The sequence below is a fragment of the Sus scrofa genome, chromosome 11 (assembly GCF_000003025.6).
Source record: "Sus scrofa isolate TJ Tabasco breed Duroc chromosome 11, Sscrofa11.1, whole genome shotgun sequence".
NCBI classification, from domain to species: Eukaryota; Metazoa; Chordata; class Mammalia; order Artiodactyla; family Suidae; genus Sus; species Sus scrofa.
This window is the reverse complement of record NC_010453.5, coordinates 61,028,587-61,048,834: the sequence shown is the minus strand read 5'-3', so window position 1 is coordinate 61,048,834 and position 20,248 is coordinate 61,028,587. Positions and strand designations below refer to the sequence as shown.

The 20,248-nt window shown below is 37.6% G+C and overlaps 1 protein-coding gene across 3 annotated transcripts in view; it reads right to left on the bottom strand.

Annotated features, from left to right (window-relative positions):
* The window catches only part of GPC5 (glypican 5), a 1,358,912-nt gene that overhangs the window by 1,101,077 nt on the left and 237,587 nt on the right, over positions 1–20,248 (bottom strand). For all 3 annotated transcript variants that reach the window (XM_021065368.1, XM_021065370.1, XM_021065369.1), the window contains exon 3: positions 6,372–7,066. In XM_021065368.1, coding sequence (XP_020921027.1) covers positions 6,372–7,066 — 695 coding nt within the window. The remainder of the gene's footprint in view (positions 1–6,371; positions 7,067–20,248) is intronic.

Below are 20,248 nucleotides of genomic sequence, written 5' to 3'. Positions count from 1 at the left end.
CAGTGGATTAAGGATCCCGTGTTGCAGCAAGCTGTGGTGTAGGTTGTAGATGCAGCTTGGATCTGCCATGGCTGTGGCTGTGACATAGGCCAGCAGCTGCAACTCACATTTGACCTCTAGCCTGGGAATTTCCATATGCCGCAGGTACAGCCCTAGAAATAAAATAAAATAAAATAAAATAAAATAAAATAAAATAAAATAAAATAAAATAAAATGTAGTTATAAAACACAAGCATGATGATGATTCTAATACTTTAAGATACTAAAGTATCTTGTTTCACTGGAGTTTGCTTAGAGCTGGCCCCAAGATAGAGAAAGAAAAATCAAGCTTCTCAGGTACCAGTCCCTACCAATATGAGTCTCACCTTACTCCACTTCAAACATCACTTCCCTCTTCACACAGGACAAAACAGACTCAGAGGCTTTCAGTAGCTTGTCCAGACCACAGGACTAAGGATGAGTAAAGGCAGGATTTGACAATGTGTCTAACTACAAGTCTGTGTTAGTTTAGCCTCTGGAATAGAAACACAGAAAATTTTCTATGTGATAGATTTTAAGGACACAAAAAGGCCCTCTAGGCCTCAAAAATACATAATAAAAAGAACCTGAAAAATCTGTTCACTTCTAGAGGGAAGGCTGACACATTGTCCTGCCCACCATTGCTGCACATAGTGGGGCATCACTCCAGGACCTTGCTTCAGACGTGTAAGCTCCCTCATCCATGAAACCACTGAGGTCTCTGTTGACTCTGGTCTCTTTCTTTGGTCTTAAAGCTAGACAAGGATGGGCCTTATATGCCTGTGGGCTGCAGCCTAACAATTGGCTGGGAACCAAGGAAACTCCTGTGAGCACTGAGATGTTGAGACATTAGGATGGGGATGGGAAGTTGCAGGTGCTGTCCACTAACACTTGGGTCCCGAAAGTTGTGGGTAAAATCCTGAGCTGGCTGTCCACTAAGATGGGGGGCCCAAAAGTTCTAGGAGTGATCTCAAAAGTTGTGGGGCAAATCCCAGGGTGGCTTGTCTGCCAGTATGTGGGTCCTGTGGTGGCAGCCTTGGATGAACGGAGGCTGCCAAGAGATCTGGAGAACAATGGCTCCTGATGACCCTGCTATTGCACCCAAGTGAGCCACTCGTAATTGGTTAAATTAGAAGGAACTGGTATTTCTGTTCTCATGCTTTTGAGATGTAAATGATCTACCTGAATTCTCTGGGACTTTAATCTTACGTGATCTCTTAGAGTAAAGGAGAAAAAAAAAAGGGCTTTTAGGTAAACACTGCAGAAATAATTATCTGTTGAGAATGTCTATCTATAATGGTCTCTCCAGGTTTTGGTAACTTGAAACTGAAGTTGAATGAAGAGAATACATTGCTATGATGAGTCATTTCAAATAGGATAAAATACTAGAACATTAATGGTTAAGCAAGTCTAAGTGTATCTACTTTTGTCTGCTTAAGAGAGGAAGACTAAAGCATTAAGTTTTCCAATCAGGAAATGTACAATTACTTGATTCTTGGTTTTTGCCAGAGATTAGGGTTTTCTAAGGCTAAGATTATAATCAGGCATAATTCTAGTTGCTGTAACCAAGTTTATTAACACACTGTCATTAGGTGTTTAATCCTGCCTTTTAAAGACTTTTATCTTCTATAGACAGTTATTGTTTTGCTCTGATGTTTTGCAAAAGGGCTTCATCTTCAAGAAGATTCATAGGAAGGACCTTTTGACAATAACAGATCTCTGATGAACTTCAGATCATATTCTGAATTGGGTAAGAAATTAAAGAATCCTAATGAAAACCCAATGGCTTCATAAAAAGTTAACAAAAGGATCGGTTACTGAGTGAACTGGTGTATATGGGTACAATTTTTTATGGGTTTTGTCTGGAATGTTACTGGTTTTTAATCTGTGATGTCCAGAGAGAGGAAAGTGAAGTGAGCTAAGACTTAACAGCAATTTGGGAAATTACATCTCTGAAAGAGTTTAAACATTCTTTTCTCCTTGACTGGTCCTTCCAGAAACTGGAAACTCCTGGGTTCTGAGCCATCTTATCAAGTGAATGGGAAAAACTCTCTCCTGGCATGTGCAGGAGTTTCCATATTTTGGGGACCTCTAGAAGAGAGGATACCAAGGTGGAAACTTCTGCCAGGCCTCGTCATGGCTTCCTTTCTTTCTTTTTTTTTTGGTTCTTTTTTTGTTTTTAGTGGATGTAAAAATGTCTTTATTCCAATCTATGATGTAGTGGTAGACTTTGAAATATTAAAATGTTAATGCTAAGGAAGAAAACAGGCATATTATCCTAGATTTGGATAATTGATAAGTCTATTCTAAAAAAACACTAAATAAATATTTGTTCAACACGGATCTGTTTCCTAAATGGCCATGCATTTGCTACTTAATTTTTAAAAAAGTTTTATTAGGAAAGTCTATTCAGCAAGCATTGCTGGGAAACCTGGACAGCTGCATGCAAATCAATGAAACTAGAACACACCCTTACACCATGCACAAAAATAAACTCCAAATGGCTGAAAGACTTAAATATACAACAGGACACCATCAAACTCCTAGAAGAAAACATAGGCAAAACACTCTCTGACATCAACATCATGAATATTTTCTCAGGTCAGTCTCCCAAAGCAATAGAAATTAGAGCAAAAATAAACCCATGGGACCTCATCAAACTGAAAAGCTTTGGCACAGCAAAGGAAACCAAAAAGAAAACAAAAAGACAATTTACAGAATGGGAGAAAATAGTTTCAAATGATGCAACTGACAAGGGCTTAATCTCTAGAATATATAAGCAACTTATACAATTCAACAGCAAAAAAACCAATCAATCAATGGAAAAATGGGCAAAAGACCTGAATAGACATTTCTCCAAAGAAGATATACAGATGGCCAACAAACACATGAAAAAATGCTCAACATCGCTGATTATAAGAGAAATGCAAATCAAAACTACCATGAGATACCACCTCACACCAGTCAGAATGGCCATCATTAATAAATCCACAAATAACAAGTGCTGGAGGGGCTGTGGAGAAAAGGGAACCCTCCTGCACTGCTGGTGGGAATATAAACTGGTACAGCCACTATGGAGAACAGTTTGGAGATACCTTAGAAATCTATACATAGAACTTCCATATGACCCTGCAATCCCACTCTTGGGCATCTATCCGGACAAAACTCTACTTAAAAGAGACACTTGCACCCGCATGTTCATTGCAGCCCTATTCACAATAGCCAGGACATGGAAACAATCTAAATGTCCATCGACAGATGACTGGATTCGGAAGATGTGGTATATATACACAATGGAATACTACTCAGCCATAAAAAAGGATGACATCATGCCATTTGCAGCAACATGGATGGGACTAGAGAATCTCATACTGAGTGAAATGAGCCAGAAAGACAAAGACAAATACCGTATGATATCACTTATAACTGGAATCTAATATCCAGCACAAATGAACATCTCCACAGAAAAGAAAATCATGGACTTGGAGAAGAGACTTGTGGCTGCCTGATGGGAGGGGGAGGGAGTGGGAGTGGGAGGGATCGGGAGCTTGGGCTTATCAGACACAACCTAGAATAGATTTACAAGGAGATCCTGCTGAATAGCATTGAGAACTATGTCTAGATACTCATGTTGCAACAGAAGAAAGGGTGGGGGAAAAACTGTAATTGCAATGTATACATGTAAGGATAACCTGACCCCCTTGCTGTACAGTGGGAAAATTAAAAAAAAATTTAAAAAAATTTAAAAAAAAGAAAATAAAAAAGTTTTATTACAGTTGATTGACAATGTTCTGCCAACTTCCGCTCTACAGCAAAGTGACTTAGTTATACATACATACACATTATTTTTCTCACATTATCCTCCATCCTGTTCCATCACAAGTGATTGGATATAGTTTCCTGTGCTGTACAGCAGGATCCCATTGCCCATCCACTCCAAATACAGCAGTTTGCATCTACTAACCCCAGACTCCCAGTCCATCCCACTCCCTCTCCCTCCTCCCAGCAAACACAGTCTGTTCTGGAAGTCCATGATCTGTTTCTGTTTTGCCGATAGATTGTGCCGTATTTTAGACTCCATATATAAGTGATATCATACAGTGTCTGCCTTTCTCTTTCTGACTTACTTCATTCAGTATAAGAGTCTCTATTTCCACCCTTGTTGCTGCATTGGCGTGACTTTCTTGACCTTGAAAGGCCTTTGGGGAATTCAGTCTGACACTCCTCCTAAGGAGTTCCACCATGGCCAATATATAATCAATTGACCAGACTTACTTTGCAAACAAATTTAGTCTTGAATTGGCTGTTTTTGGTGGAAATGAAGGTAATTTTATTGAGAACAGTATCATGTTTCAGCAGATGTTAAATTCTGTTTCTCTTCATTGAGGTCTAGATTTATACAAGGTACTATATTAGACATACTTTTGCCCTGATGTTCAGGAAGGGAAGAAAATTATCTAGTGAAGTTGTCACAGAGATAGCAACTCATGATGTGTGACACAGCTTGCTTTGAATGTGCTGCTAAAAGCAAACGTACAAGGCTTGTGTGACAACTGGGTAGACATGATAAAATGTATGGACTACAAAGTGTTTCCCCATTAGCATACCTCTGAGCCTGTTCATGAAGTTCAATTAATTTCCTCCAACATGGATGACGAGGCAAATATAAAGAAAGCCTAGCACCGAGGGACATGATCTGGACCTGGGGTATGAGCCAGCACGTTAGCATCAAGGGATGGATATTTTGATCATCAGTGCTTTCTGTCAAATAATTTGCAGTCGAAAGGAGAAGTGATGGAAAATTCTGCATATAGGGAGGTACAGGAAAGTCAGAAGGCTTATGCATGGTTCAGCTTAAACTTTACTGACCAAGGTAGCCTGTTTTGTGGCCTTTCAGATATGTGTTATACATCTGCCTTTGCCATGGAGGAAGAGAATGCACTTGAAAGTCAGAATGGAGCAGCAGTGGTTCAGACACCTAAGGTAAGATGAGTGGCCATTGCAGACATGATTTTATTATTTTTTTGTTTAATTTTTTTTTTGTCTTTTCTAGGGCCGCACCTGTGGCATATAGAGGTTCCCAGGCTAGGTGTCTAATCAGAGCTGTAGCCACCAGCCTACGCCAGAGCCACAGCAACACGGGATCTAGCCGCATCTGCGACCTACACCACAGCTCACAGCAACGTTGGATCCTTAACCCACTGAGCGAGGCCGGGAATCAAACCCACAACCTCATGGTTCCTAGTCGGATTCGTTAAACTACCGATCCATGATGGGAACTCCAGACATGATTTTAGACACATTCCTGTATTATTGAAAAGTTGTATTACAGACAAAACCACAAGTGAGTGTGGTATTATCTCAGAATGCAATTAGTGCTTGTATTTTGCTTCCCTGGGTTATGCCTGTTAGATGTCTTACGGTTCGTCCCTCATCTGAGCAGAGGAATCTCCTTGATGTCTGAGCGGCAACACCGGCTTTGCTGCAAAATGAGTCTAACTGCTGGGTCCACAGCAAGATACTATTGTCATCCTCCTCTGGACGTCCATAAAGATCGACCCAGATACTGTAACTAAGACTCTCACTATCTTCCTGTCCCGGGTGCCAATACATCAGAAGGCCCCCACTGATAAATATGAACTGACTGCCTATGAGCTCCCTGGGCTATGCCGTGTGGAATGGAATAGTCTGGCTCTGAACACGCAAGTCCAACTAGTGGCATTCACTATTTTTTTGTTTAGAAAGGCCTAATGGGTCCACTCCTAATGACACTCAACATAACTTGGGGTGACACAGCTGTACTGTGACTGCTGACTCCTGGCTAGACAACTGGAATGTTTCCTTTCAAGATGGGCCCTCCCCTCCTCATGGGGCTGGCTCTGGGTTTAGGAAAACCAGGACTGGCCTTACCTTTCTTATAACTGGACAAGACGCTGCTGTTCCTGACTCCCTCTCCATTGACCCAGTAAGTGTTTAGATCCAAAATTTGTCCACATCCTGGAAAGTGACTGTTCTTACCATACTAAGAATCTTACTCTTGATACACTTTGGTGGCTTCTGTCTGTATTGTGTTTGGGGTTTCTGGCTGCAGTACCCCCTACATACCTGAGGGGCCAACCAACCAAGATCATAAGGGTTGTGCATGTTATGTAGAGGTGGAGGGTATGGTCAGACCCCTCACGATGGCTATTCTCTTGCTCTCTGCACATCCCCTGCCCTCCTACTGTTTCTGAAAGTATTAACTTGTTAAGCTGCCATAATTTAAACTACATAATCATGTTCCTATAATCCACACAATTTGTGGACACAGCTAACTGTTCTTAGCAATTAGTAAACACTGAGTGGTCGCTTACCTGTTCCGCTAACTTCTGTCCATCAAGGTGAGCCTGCATCACAGCATCATTAACGAGCAAATGGAAGTTCAGGAGCACGTGTTCAATGTCATAGGTTCCATGCATGGCATCTGATAGCTCTTCCAATGACCGGATGTACACATGCCAGTGTGGGTTAAGCTCTGCCATGTGTGCCAAGCAGCCTCGGAGAACATTGAGGCAATACCCCATGCAAGGCTTACTGAGAGCCAGGCCTTGGCAGTGCGGGCAGTACTGCATCCTCAGGAGGGCTCTGCTGCACTCTTTGGTGAAGTGCAGGTGGTCTGTGGTATTGATGACTTCAATGCCCAGATTCAGCGCCTGCAGAAACGTGCGGCTGGGCAGCAGGGAGCGCCCCATCTGCCCCAAGACCCTTTGGGGAATGTTACCAAAGGGACCAATGTCCCGGCGGGCCATCCGGATGCATTCGGAATATTCCAGAGAACTGTCCATCACACCAGGGTTAATGAGATGATTGTAGACCAGAGGGAAAAGACTGTCAAAGAATCTGTTCACAAATTCTTCAGGATTTACATCTGCACCAAATAAGTAGAGCCCAACATCAGCAAAGAACTCCTGGATGGAAGCAGCAGCCTCTAAGGCCATGTTTCTGTAGGTGTTGCAAAAAAGTATGCTGGTGTAATTTTCTGCTTGTCTGATGAGAGTTTCAAGAGTTTCTGAAACAAAGCACAAGTAAAGGATGAAATGGCTTAGGATTCATTATAAACTGTTCATTCAGCTGCTCCAGAGAGTAAATCTGCATAATGCATCAAAACTAACCTAAGGATCTAACTGGGAAATAGCCTACTAAACCCAAGTAAGTTTCCAAGTTCAATGGCTGGTGGAAGGTGGGCATTATGCACAACCCAAGTTTTAGAGACGGGTATTTCCTAGAAGCAAACATAAAAGTATAGAAATCAAAAGGAAGCTTCATGTATAGTAATTTCTTACTTTTATTCAGTCAATCATAACCCACTAATGAAAGAAAGAAAGTGTCACTAAGAAAATCATTTCCAGAGTTCTCTTCGTGGCTCAGCAGTTAACAAACCCAACTGGAATTCATGAGGATGCGAGTTCAATCCCTGGCCTCACTCAGTGGGTTAAGGATCCGGCATTGCCGTGAGCTGTGGTGTAGGTCCTAGGTGCAGCTCAGATCTCATGTGGCTATGGCTGTGGTGTAGGCCGGCAGCTGTACCTCATATTCACCCCCTAGCCTGGGAACTTGCATACGCCACAGGTGCAGCCCTAAAAAGCAGAAAAAAAATAAAATAAATAAAATCATTTCTAATCATGAGTTCATTATTGATAAGACAATGACATTAAATATTTGACTCAACACCACTGTATATAGTTTCTTTTTTTCCTTTTTTTTCCAGAATGAAAGCTAGCAGATTATAGATTAGTTAGTACCAAGAGGGGCAAAATTCCCAAAGGGAAATCTGACAATCCTCAGATCTCCTAGTATGTTCAAATTAAAAAGAAAATAAAACATTTCACAATTAAACCATCCTTAAAATTGTCAAACCTTGTTAATCATTGGGGAAGTCATGAGCCATATTGATGAAATGGGTAAGTGTGTGATCCCTTCTCAACTGTCACTGATGTTTTTATCATCGTATCTTCAAAGACTTTACTGTGGGACATTGTATCATCTTTCTTCTGTAACGAATACTTCCAAATCAATTTCTCCACCGAAAGAACAGAGAACAGTTTATTCGCGAATTAAAAGAGGTTGTAGTAATTAGCAAGTGAAAGTTGTATTTCAAAACCATAGCTTTAGGTGGCAGGCAACCATCTTGAACATATGAGTAATTACATTTTATAATTAGCCTAAATATGATGCTGGCCAGTGTCAACATATAATTAATTATAAAATAAATCGATAAAATTATCTCCCATAACCCCAATCTCACAGTTATTTTAAATGAGGTTGTAAAAGACCACACAATAATTCAGTAAGCAAACCATGGAGTATTTTACAAAAAGTGATGAAACAAAACAGTAGAATAAAATAAAATGATAAAAAGCAGAGTCACAGGGAGAGCTACTAATGAAGTGAAACAGTGTCATGAATATGCCATAATGTCCTAAAAACAAATAAAACCACTTTCATAAAGAACTCGGACAAAATACCACACCGTATATTCTGATACTCTTCTAAGACTGATTTCTGTTGCGTTCCAGGCTTTCGAGTGATGTATCAAGGTGCATGTTATAAGCTTAATGTCTGTGTCTCCCTTAAAACTTATGGTGAAGCTTAATTTCCAGTGTAATGGTATTTGGGAAGTGATTAGGTCATGAGGGTGGAGCTCTCATGAATGGGATTAGTGACCTTACAGAGACTCCAGAGACTCCAGAGAGCTCGGCTGCCCCTCTGCCACGAGGACACCACGAGAAGATGGCCATCTGTGAAGCAAGATGTGGGCCCTCATCAGACATGGGACCTGCTGGTACCTTGATAAATTTCTCTTGTTTATAAACCACCCAGTCTATGGTACTTGGTTACAGCAGCTGGAACTAAGATAATGCCTCTACCCTGCAATAAAAGCCAACAGTTTTAAAGGCTGTTGCAAGTCTATTGCAACATCCAGCCCTCCAAACTCAAGACTGGTAACTCCGCACGACTCCTGTATTTGCCCATTTCTCTCCAGTGCCCACTAGGATATAAGCTACATACTATGTATTCTATAAAATGTGAAACAATAGAATTAGCATGGTAACTGAAGGCTTCAACTGAAATTAGCTGCTCTCCCTAATTAGACTGTTAACATGAGGTTTTCCCAACTTGCCTGATCACCTGGGCTGTGGTGGGAAACTGCAGATTTCCAGGTCTTTGCACTGGGGATTTCAACTCAATAGGTTTGTCTTTGTTCAAGAATCTATGTTTGACAAGCAGCCCCAGTGATTCTTTCAACCTGGCTAGTTTTTGAAACACTGCAATTGCAAGTAATTTATGACACACTCTCTGTGCAAGCATTCCACTAAGAGTCTGACCCAGAGCTGCAATCTCATCCACCACACTGTTCTCACAGATCCACAGGCATTGAGTGTGAAAACTAAATTAAAACTTTGTGGTTGCATTTATTCTAAGATTGCATTTTTTCTCAATAGTATAGGCTCATTTTTCTCAGCAATGTGTTTGTTTCTATGAACTATGAGGTTGTGAATGATTTTTTTTGTTGTTTGTCTTTTTAGGGCCACACTTGTGGCAAATGGAAGTTCCCAGGTTATGGGCTGAATGAGAGCTGTGACTGCTGGCCTACACCATAGCCACAGCACACCAGATCCAAGCTGCATCCACGACCAACACCACAGTTCATGGCAGTGCCGGATCTTTAACCCACTGAGCGAGGCCAGGGATTGAACTCCCAACCTTATGGATACTAGTAGGGTTCATTACTGTTGAGCCATAGCAGGAATTCCCTACAAATCATTTTATTTACCAATAATGGTTAAGTAGCAATGTTTTCAAATTACATGGGGTTTTTTTAAGATAAAGTAAGGTTAGATTCAAAGAAACCCATAAATCACAGGCACTGTTACATGCTTTCCACCAGGCTTTTTTTTTTTTTTTTTTTTTTTTTGTCTTTTTAGGGCCACACTTGCAGCATATAGAGGTTCCCAAGCTAAAGTTCGAATTGGAGCTATAGCTGCCAGCCTATAGCACAGCCACAGCAACACTGGATCTGAGCCGAGACTGAACTACACCACAGCTAATGGCAATGCCAGATCCTTGATCCAATGAGCAAGGCCAGGGATGGAAACTGCATCCCCATGGATACTAGTTTTGTTCGTTAACCGCTGAGCTACAACGTGAACTCTTCTACCAGGCTTCTGAAGGTGAATCCTATACGTGTGCTTGTGTCACAAAAACCTGCCATAGATCCCCAGGACAGTGACTGTCAAATGCTACCCTAGGCAATACAAAAGTTCCATCTGATTTCTGCCAACTCTAAATGATACACACACACAATTTTTTAAAGTAAAAAATAAAATGTTTCTTTATAAATTCCACTTCCATTTGATTTATAACTTACAATGACTTGGGAATATATGGAATTTAACTTTTCAGTTGCTATAACTAATAGGTTTTGCAAATTAATTTATTTTATGAAAGCAATAGCAGGAATATACTTAATATTTAGGTGCATCCATTCAAAAATAAAATGAGAACATACTCTGAATAGTGTTATTTTTTCATAAGGCTGCTCTGCACTATTGGCAATAAATTAATTTGATTACTGTTTGAGTTAGTAATTAAAAAATAAATTTCTATAAAAATCTACAATCTTTATTTTATTTCAGAAAAATTTTCCTGATTTAGTTTTATTTTTTAAACAAAATAACTTAAAAACTGACAAAAATTAAAAACTCACTTTACAGGAACACTTAAAAACTTTCCTTTGATATTGTATGCATTAAGATTTTACTTTTCATAACCACATATTGATTTTACTACCCTTGAACAAGAGATTTCATACTCTCAAATATCAACATTCTGATTAAATACTGAATATCACAACAAATATCACTTTTAAAAACTTATTCTATAATAGTTTTCACTATGCTATTAACTCCTCATAATACAAGGACTTTTCTTTCAATCTGTGTTAAATCTGATCCTGACATATTCTAATTAATTGAATTTCCTAAACACATGTTAGGCATGTATTTTTTAACATGTATTTGCAATCCTAAACAGTTCTTAAATTCAATCAATGGTGAAAACTGTAAACAGTTGTTCTCTATACATTTGATTCTTTAATGCTTATGAATAAACATACTTTCATGAATCTTTGGACCCAAAAACTTCATAAATTTTAAAATATAATCACCTATGAGAAACTGCACAGCCTAAAAGCCAACCAGTTGGACAATTTGGTTAGTAATTTTTTTTTTTCTGAAAAGGTAAAAATCAGAAATTGGGCTTACTAAAATTCGTTGTCAGTATTAAATCTGATTTTGCAAAACTATCACTTTGTTTTCCTACCATGTTTACCATGAAGTTGAGTGTTTCCATTTTACAGAACGTATGATTTTAACAAGATTTTAAAATTGTCAAAAGAATGGTCAAATGAACAAAATATTTTACAGCTCTTAAAAAAGAATAACTGACATATAAAATCAGTGTTTATAAATCCAAAGTAGGTTAGGTGCTGAATAATTCATCATATCTTCTTATTAAAGAGAAACTATACAGTTGCTTTGATTGCAAGGTTTCTTTGTTTTGGGGGTTTTGTTTTTCTTGTTATTTTTACAGACACGTGTGAAGCATATGGAAGTTCCCAGGCCAGGGGTTTAATAGGAGCTGCAGGTGTGGCCTATGCCACAGCCAGGGCAATACCAGATCCAAGCCATGCAAACTATGTCACAGCTTGCAGCAAAGCCAGATCCTTAACTCACTGAGTGAGGCCAGGAATCGAACACTGATCCTCTCAGAGACAACATGAGGTCCTTCAATTGATAAGCCACAATGGGAGCCTGCTGATTACAAAATTTTAATAAATAAAAAAATATCCCTTACCAAAGCTGTACACATAATAGCTTTTTTATTGATGTGCCAAAAATTGTAATGTATATTTAGAAAAAATATTTGCCTAAAAATTTTAAGAAATAGACTAGAAAAAAATAAACTTTTGTTGTGTTTTTCCATTGAAAAATTCAATAAGCTCTTCTCTTTAATAATATCAGATCAAGTCTATCAAGGCAGGAAACTTTCAGCTATCCTTTTAATGCCTAGGAGTGGTAGATTGAATAAAAAGCAGCAATCTAATTACTGATTAAATAAAAACATAATTTCTCCCAGCTTTATGAGGAAATTAATTTACGTATTATTTCATTAAGTAGAAAGTGGAGTTGGTATACATGAAGTTTATCTGCATCTACTTCAATTTTCAACATTAACTTTCTGTGAAGATTTAATAACAAAACACCTAGGACTAGAAACTTTATATCAACTTCTTTCAGCCCACTTACATTAGAGACATTTTATTATAGGTACAAATGACTACTGACACTTAAAGCAAGGACTTAAATAGACTGGTAGAGAAAAAATTATGTGATATTGATTTAATATTAAATTTAGCAAATGGCAAAATCAGTGAAGATCTACATGCAGGTAGATTTTGGCAATGGGAGAAACAATATTTATGGAGCTTTTATTGCTTTAAAGCTCAAGTTGTTTTCAGAACTAATGATCTTGAAATAACTGCTATAATAACCTCCCCAGCATGACGTGAACCAACATTTTATGACTCTTTTCATTTTTGTAATCATTTTCCATATATGACCATTTTAAGATACAAAATTTGAAGACCTTATCACAATTTAAGGCCACAGACCTCCTCAAACATAGCAATGAAAAAGATGAAGAAAGATTAAATCATGGATAATCAGATGACTTTACAATGTGTATCTGGGTTGAAGAGAAATTTTTAGAATTCATTTACATATTTATGCATTACAATTCTCAAGTCACAGATTTTGTTCCTGAAACACATAATTCATTTCTATCCTGCTACATTAAAGCTAGTTTGTGCCAAAAACTATGTACCCCTCTGAAATGAATTATAGATAGATGAATAGATCGCTAGATCATTTAAAGAGCAATTCCTCAACCGGTTTTTCATCACACACATACATTACAATGAATTATAATTTCTTGTGTTATTTTTTTAACAAAAATGCCTTCCAGTGATTTTAATACAATTACATTTCCTAATTCATTTAATTATCAAAAAATCATTATAGCCACTCTGAAGACATAATATTTCTCCAGTCTGTGTTCCCACTGAGCTCATCCCTATGTAAGGTGCATATTTCTTCAACCTTTTCATACAGTAAAATATCTAACAAAAGTTTTCAAGAATATTAATTTAATGACATTTTTAATGTTATGTGGTATGATTTGTAATATTATTCTTCAGAAATTAGTCATCCATACAAAGAAATAGTGAGATATTAATCTTATCACCAAGAATTAATGTATTGGTAATTAATTTGGTATCCAATGATAACCACTACATGGAAAGATGCGTTCTCAACTTTTCTCCTTCTCTATTTCCCTCCCCATTAATTTGGTCATCATGGTGACTCATATTTATTTCTAATATCATTTCATAATCATTTATTTTCTGAAAGTCAATTTGATGACTTTAGAAAGAATTTAAACTCCATTAAGCACTTATGTAACCAATAAAATCAGTACAGGAACAATTCACTATAGATTGTTTCATAAATTATGTGGGCTGAAGATTTTAAATCAAGTCTGCTAAGAATCTTTAAAATAAATCCAGAAACACAATCTAGAAACATAAAACAGTCATATAAGACAGTATCTCATTCACTATCTGTATGATCTTCAATTTTTTAACAGAACAAAAAATCGTTATCTGTTACTGATGGTTCCTCTTCCTCTTTTGCTTGTTTTTTTTGATTAATTTTATAATCTAACACAATGGTCTTCTTTACCTAAACAAACAAAAACCTCTATGCTACTCTACCTCACAATCTCTACCCTCATTTTCTTTTTAGTATTTCAAGAAAATGAGATGTTCTGTATTTTCAACTTATTCTGGCACATTCCTATCCTAACCATTAGGATATATGGTCTCTTTTTAAACAGGTTGAAAGTCGATTTAACTTAGTTACAAATGGGACATTTAATTCATCTTTAGGCTCAAAACAAAACAAAATAAAACCAAACTGTATTTATATACCTGAATAAAATGCAAAAATTTCTCTTTTACTTTAGCATGCTGAGCCATTATGTGGGATAATCCAAATTAGCTACTGTAATTATACTTCTTAGGGGAAATTAACTAGTACTATGAGCCAATAATATTACTATTACTATAGCAAAAATAAATGAAGAAGAAGCCCACATGTGTTATGTTGGAGTCAAATAAGCTGAGAAGTTCTAATACTTGCAATCATTTTTCTTTTTGGCCACACCCATGGCATGAGGTAGTCCCCAGACCAGGCATTGAACCTGGCAATGCCAAATCCTTAACCCACTACACCAAAAGGGAACTCCTAATACTTGTAATTATTAACTGAAAAGTGCATCCTTATCTCTGAAAAAGATACCACGTAAGATCTTTATCACCAAACACATGTGGCAAAGGAAATAAAACCTCTTTGCTCTTTTACTACATCCAACCCTCAAAAAAATTATATTTGAAGAGACTGGGTAAAAAGAACATGCACCAGGATTTAGTAAGAACGAGCAAGTCAAGTTGCATTCAGAGATACAGGTTGAAGAAATAGAGATTGTTGCTGGTGCTGATCTGTACATCCCATTAGGGAAGGGTGGATGGTTTGGGCAGCCAGGGGTAGCTGGCTGGGTGACATTAGGGCATGTCCTGAGCCACTGACATTGTTCCGTATCTCTAGCAACCTCTGTCCAACAAAACACAATGCTCTCTCAATACTCACACTCCCCTCCATTACTCTAGCCCCTAAACCTGGCGATACCAATTCTCTTACATTCTCTGTGGGTAATTATCATTTCTTTCACTCATTCCTATAAAGCCTAGGCCAGATTTTTCAAAGTCATGGCTCCTGTTCCATATTACCGCTATCAAAACATAACACCACGTTTACAATATCAAATGAAACTCCCAAGCCGATGACTCTCAAATTTGCTTACGTTGCTCAGTTATTCCCAAAGACTTGATTCTCAGGATCCGTTCCATTCTTACAAGTTATTGAAAAATCTGTAGTGCTATCATCTTGGAGGGTGCATTAACAGATATATATTATTTGTAAAATAAAAATTGATCATTATTTTTATTAAATACACTTAAAATAATGACAAACTTACTATGTTAAAATACATTATATATTTTGTAAAAAAAAAAAAATCTGCATTTTCCAGAACAAAAAAAAATGTTAGTGTGAAGAGTGGCATTCTTTTGTATGACTGCAAATTTCATTAGCATCTGGCTTAATAATCAAAAAGATCTGGATTCTCATATCTGCTTCTGAGTTGAATTTGTGACAACATGTTGTTTTGGTTGAGCTATACAAAGAATATCCAACCACATACATATTTACAAACACCAAAGGAAGGTATATTTAATTGTCTTTCTAGATAATTGTTAACATTCTTCTTTGATATCACACGAAAACTTGACAAGTACTTAACTGCAGTGTCCCGTTGGTCTATATTTCACTATAACTGGTTTGGTTATCCATGCATGATTTTGTAACTCATGCACTGACATTTGAAAAATATTGGTTCATGTATTATTCAGATTTTTCCAATGCTGAAACATGTCATTGTTTCTGTAAGTATTAAGAACCATGCAAGTTTATGGTAATGGCTCTAAGTTTTCTAAGAGTCCAATTTTCTCTTGAAAGGTCAACTGTTACCATTAGAAATAAACATTGTAAGTTGTTTTTCTTGAAGTTGCAGGCTCATCTTGGTCAACTTTAAGAAAATATTTGCCAAACACCCAAGTCAATCATCATAGTTTATCTGTCAGTCATTATATTTCATGGAAAAAAAGATATTCAGGAAAGAGTCATTAGTTCTGCTTGGAATTCAAACAATTGCATAAGCGCCTTTCAAAACAGCCATTGTAATTCAGTACGCAGAAGCTATATTTAACATATTCTCATATCTTGCAAGATATGGAATATTTATATAATTGAAGGTTGACATTTAACAAAATTAATAATTTTTACTGCTTCATCAGGACATTCTTCAGTTAAACTGGATTTTTTTTTCCTGTGAGTTTGTAGATGTAAAGAAAACAATAACTACAAGTACAGTTTGGTGGCATGAACTTAATTTGTTCTAAAGCTCCAGAAGTGTTGCTCACTAGTATATTTGTGCTATCAGTGCAAAAGCCAGTAGAGAGAAATAGGCAAAGCAAGTCTAAGCACTATGAAAATTGTTATGATCTCCTATACATCCTGAAAAGATCTTAGGAACCCCAGACGACTTTGAGAATTGTTCCTGAAACAAAATTTTCCTACCTAGAGATAGATTTTTCAATGCCCAGCATCAACCTGGATCTCTTTTTGCCTACTACTCCCATCTACTTTTCTCAGCATCTTTCTAACTTTCTTATTTCATATATTAGGATTAGCCTTCTAAGCATCCAGCCTCAAGGTCCTGGGACTTTTATTTCCTATTTCATCCTGCCTTTCATCTACTTATTTAAACACAATATTCCCTCAAGTACCAAGTCCAAATCTCATAGATCTGAGCCAATCAAGACAACTTTATTTACACTGCAAGGTCTCCAAAACATGCCTAAAAGGATATCCAGGAGCTAGAAAAGCCATAAGAAGCCTGTGGCATTATAAATTAAAATGGGTTAATTGGATTTATAGTCCTTCTAACTATGTAATTATACTAACCTCAATCTTTCCTTTTAAAGCCAGCTCTATACAATCCACAAATGCCCAAACATAAATGATCTGCAGCTAATACTGCTTGTATCCTCTAAATAGCTATGGTGGTTCAATTTACTTTGTCATCATATTTAATTATATTTATTTATCTCATTATGTCAAATCACTGCAGGTCATTGATCATACTTAATTAGTCTAAGAAATATCTCTTTTTTTTTCTTTTTTCTTTCTGTCTTTGCAGGGCTGCACCCATGGCATATGGAAGTAACCAGCCTAGGAGTCGAATTGGAGCTGTAGCCGCTGGCCTATACCACAGCCACAGCAACACAGGATCCGAGCCATGTCTACGACCTACACCACAGCTCGTGGCAACGCCTGATCCTTAACTTACTGAGGAAGGCCAGGGATCGAACCCAGGTCCTCATGAATACTAGTTGGGTTCATTAGTGCTGAGCAACGACAGGAACTCTTTAAGAAATGTCTTTAATTTATATCCACTTCTAGAAAATTTTGGTGGATTTTTTTCCCCCAAATAGTGAAGAACAAATGTATATCTTAGCGCCTTAGATCTTCCCCATTTTATGGTTCCTGGGATATTTTCCTACAGTATAGTGTTAAAAATACACTTGTTTGGAGTTCCCCTTGTGGCTCAGTGGTTAAGGAATCTGACTAGGAACCACGAGTTATGGGTTTGATCCCTGGCCTTGCTCAGTGGGTTGAGGATCCGGTGTTACCATGAGCTGTGGTGTAGGTTGCAGACGCTGCTTGGATCCCGTGTTGCTGTGTCTCTGGTGTAGGCCGGCAGCTGCAGCTCCGACTGGACCCCTAGCCTGGGAACCTTCATATGCTGCGGGTGCAGTCCTAAAAAAAAAAAAAAAAAAGGACAAAAGACAAAAAAACAAAAACAAACAAAAAAAAATCACTTGTTTGTTTCTATTAGCTTGAGGGTAATGGCTAAGGAATCTCATTGAGCAAAGCAAGGATAGTCATTATATAAATTCATACTAAAATATTGATGAGTTCTAGTTATCTTATATTCTAATATATACAAACAAATAAAAGAGAAAAAAGGTTTTAATTTCATTCCGGAATCTCCTGATTTTACAATATGCTAGCCATTGTCCTCCAGATCTGCTAGATGATGTTGCCAAGTGTCATGTTTGAGTTCTTCCTATAGTTATAGGCCAGCAAAGAGAAAGAAATGGATTGAAAGTATTCACTCCAAAGTTACATGCAGTTTAATAAATACACTGTTTCTATCTTGACAAGAGAGTAACTCCCTCAGAAGGTAGGCAATCTTTTAGACCATTACATTCTTTCCAAATAGCAGGAGGAAAAATTGCAATACTTTCTGATAACTGAAATGAGTTATAAAGCACAGAATCAATCAGACTGAGAAGAGTCCATTTTGCTACAACATCGGTTCCTGCTTTCATAGATGTTATCAGAAAATATTCCAAGAGTAACATAGTCAAAAGCAGAAAGCATAGGATGTAACAATTATGTGATTTAGCCATAGGATGCTGGAAGACATTTATAAATAGGCTGGAAATCTAGTTTTTAAAAAACTGTGCTTCCAAAGATATCTTTAAAATTCTAAAATTTAAATAATTATGACTTCAAAGATATAACCTTAGAAATAATATGGATTTTCTTTACAAAAATCTACAAAATCTGCCCCCCTCAAATTTGTTAAATACAGTTAGAAAAGCTTATTGCTACAATTTTACCAAACAAGGTCAAAGTGTTTGGAATATCAGTGCATAAAGAATGTAAAAAGAAAAATGGGATGGGTGGACTAAAATTCATCTTCCAAATGCCGTATAATCAACTTAGGGACTTGAGGCTCTCATCTATTAAGAATAAATAAATACACAGAGTCCTGTTGTGGCACAGCAGAAACGAATCTGAGTAGGAACCATAAGGTTGCAGGTTCGATCCCTGGCCTTGCTCAGTGGGTTAAGGATCCGGCATTGCCATGAGCTGTGAGGTAGGTTACAGAGGTGGCTCCCATCCTGCATTGCTGTGGCTGTGGCATAGGCCGGCAGCTGTAGTTCCGATTGGACCCCTAGCCTGGGAACCTCCATATGCCTCGGGTGTGGCCCTAAAAAGCAAATAAATAAATAAATAAATAAATAAATAATAAAATTAAGCCCTTCAGATAAAAAAGTGCTAGAACCTTTCACATATCCCACTGTCATGTTCAGTTCAGTCAAAATATAGTATTCTTGTAGTTAATGCATCAAATGCCATAAAGCTGGAGATAAAAATTTATGTCATTTTTTTCCCTTTCATTTGCTTTACTGGAAACTGATTTTAGCTTCTGTGTGGAGGTCTAGCTGTACATATGAAAATCATTAAAACGTACTATTTAGGAAGGTCCTAATCAACGTTGCCCTTAATAGAATGATGGAGTCACATTTTTTCTGTATTGCACTCATCTTTATAAATTCCAGTCTATTTTATCATTTTCAATCTATTACCCATGTTGCTTCTTAGGTCTTTTTACAAGGGACCCCCATGCAATCATCAGCATTCTTTACTGCAGCCGATTTTCTGCTTTGTTCACGTCATACTCTACTCTTGTCACTATGGCACTCCATTCTGTTTTCCGTGTTCAATTTTATTCACATTCCACTTCCACACACACAAGCTGTTCCCTGCCCATCTACAGTGGCGTGTGTTAGACAAATATACAGATTGTGTTCTTGATTCCGTCAACAGCCTTAAAGAGTACTGCTCCCTCCTAGACTTCGTGAGGTTTAGGGCCAGTGTCCTCACTACTCTAACCAGACCGCAGAATAGCTTCACAAAATACCCATTAATGCTGGCCTGGAAGTTTAAATAAAGCCACATTTTCCCCACATATAATTTGTGGCACAACATTTGCAAAAGGCTCATTATAGTTAAGAAAATCATTCGTTATCCTCCAAGCACAAAGCCTGTTTTAATGTTTCAGCGGGAGTAAATTATCCAGACAGGATTTATTGTGCATGAGGGAGGGAATAAAAGGAAAAAAAAAAGCACTTGGCAAAGTTTTATCGATGATAATTTAGTAGACACTTCACTTATATAATTTCATCTAGTTAAACTACTCTAAGTTGCTACCCAGGGTACCGTACAGCTTTCAAGCGATATAAAAACTTAATTTTTTCATTATGTTTCTAAATACACATACAATATACTCCACAGTATACTGGTCTGCAGTGCCAGATATAATCCAGCACTTTGCAGCATTAAGTTAGCCAAAGGCTCCCACTTCCTATAGCAGAGTTTCTTACACTCTAACAAACACAAAATTCTCTTCTAAGATATTTAGATTTAGTACATTGAGATAGAGTCCAGATATCTGGGCTTCTAACAGGCATTGTAAAATGTGGCCTTGGTGTTTCTAAAAGTTTAAACCTTGCAGTGGGATGTACAATGTTCTTTTTGCATGGAGCCTAAGCTATTTTCTACTCTCATCTTGGCCACTCACCTCCCTCTCCTCTCCT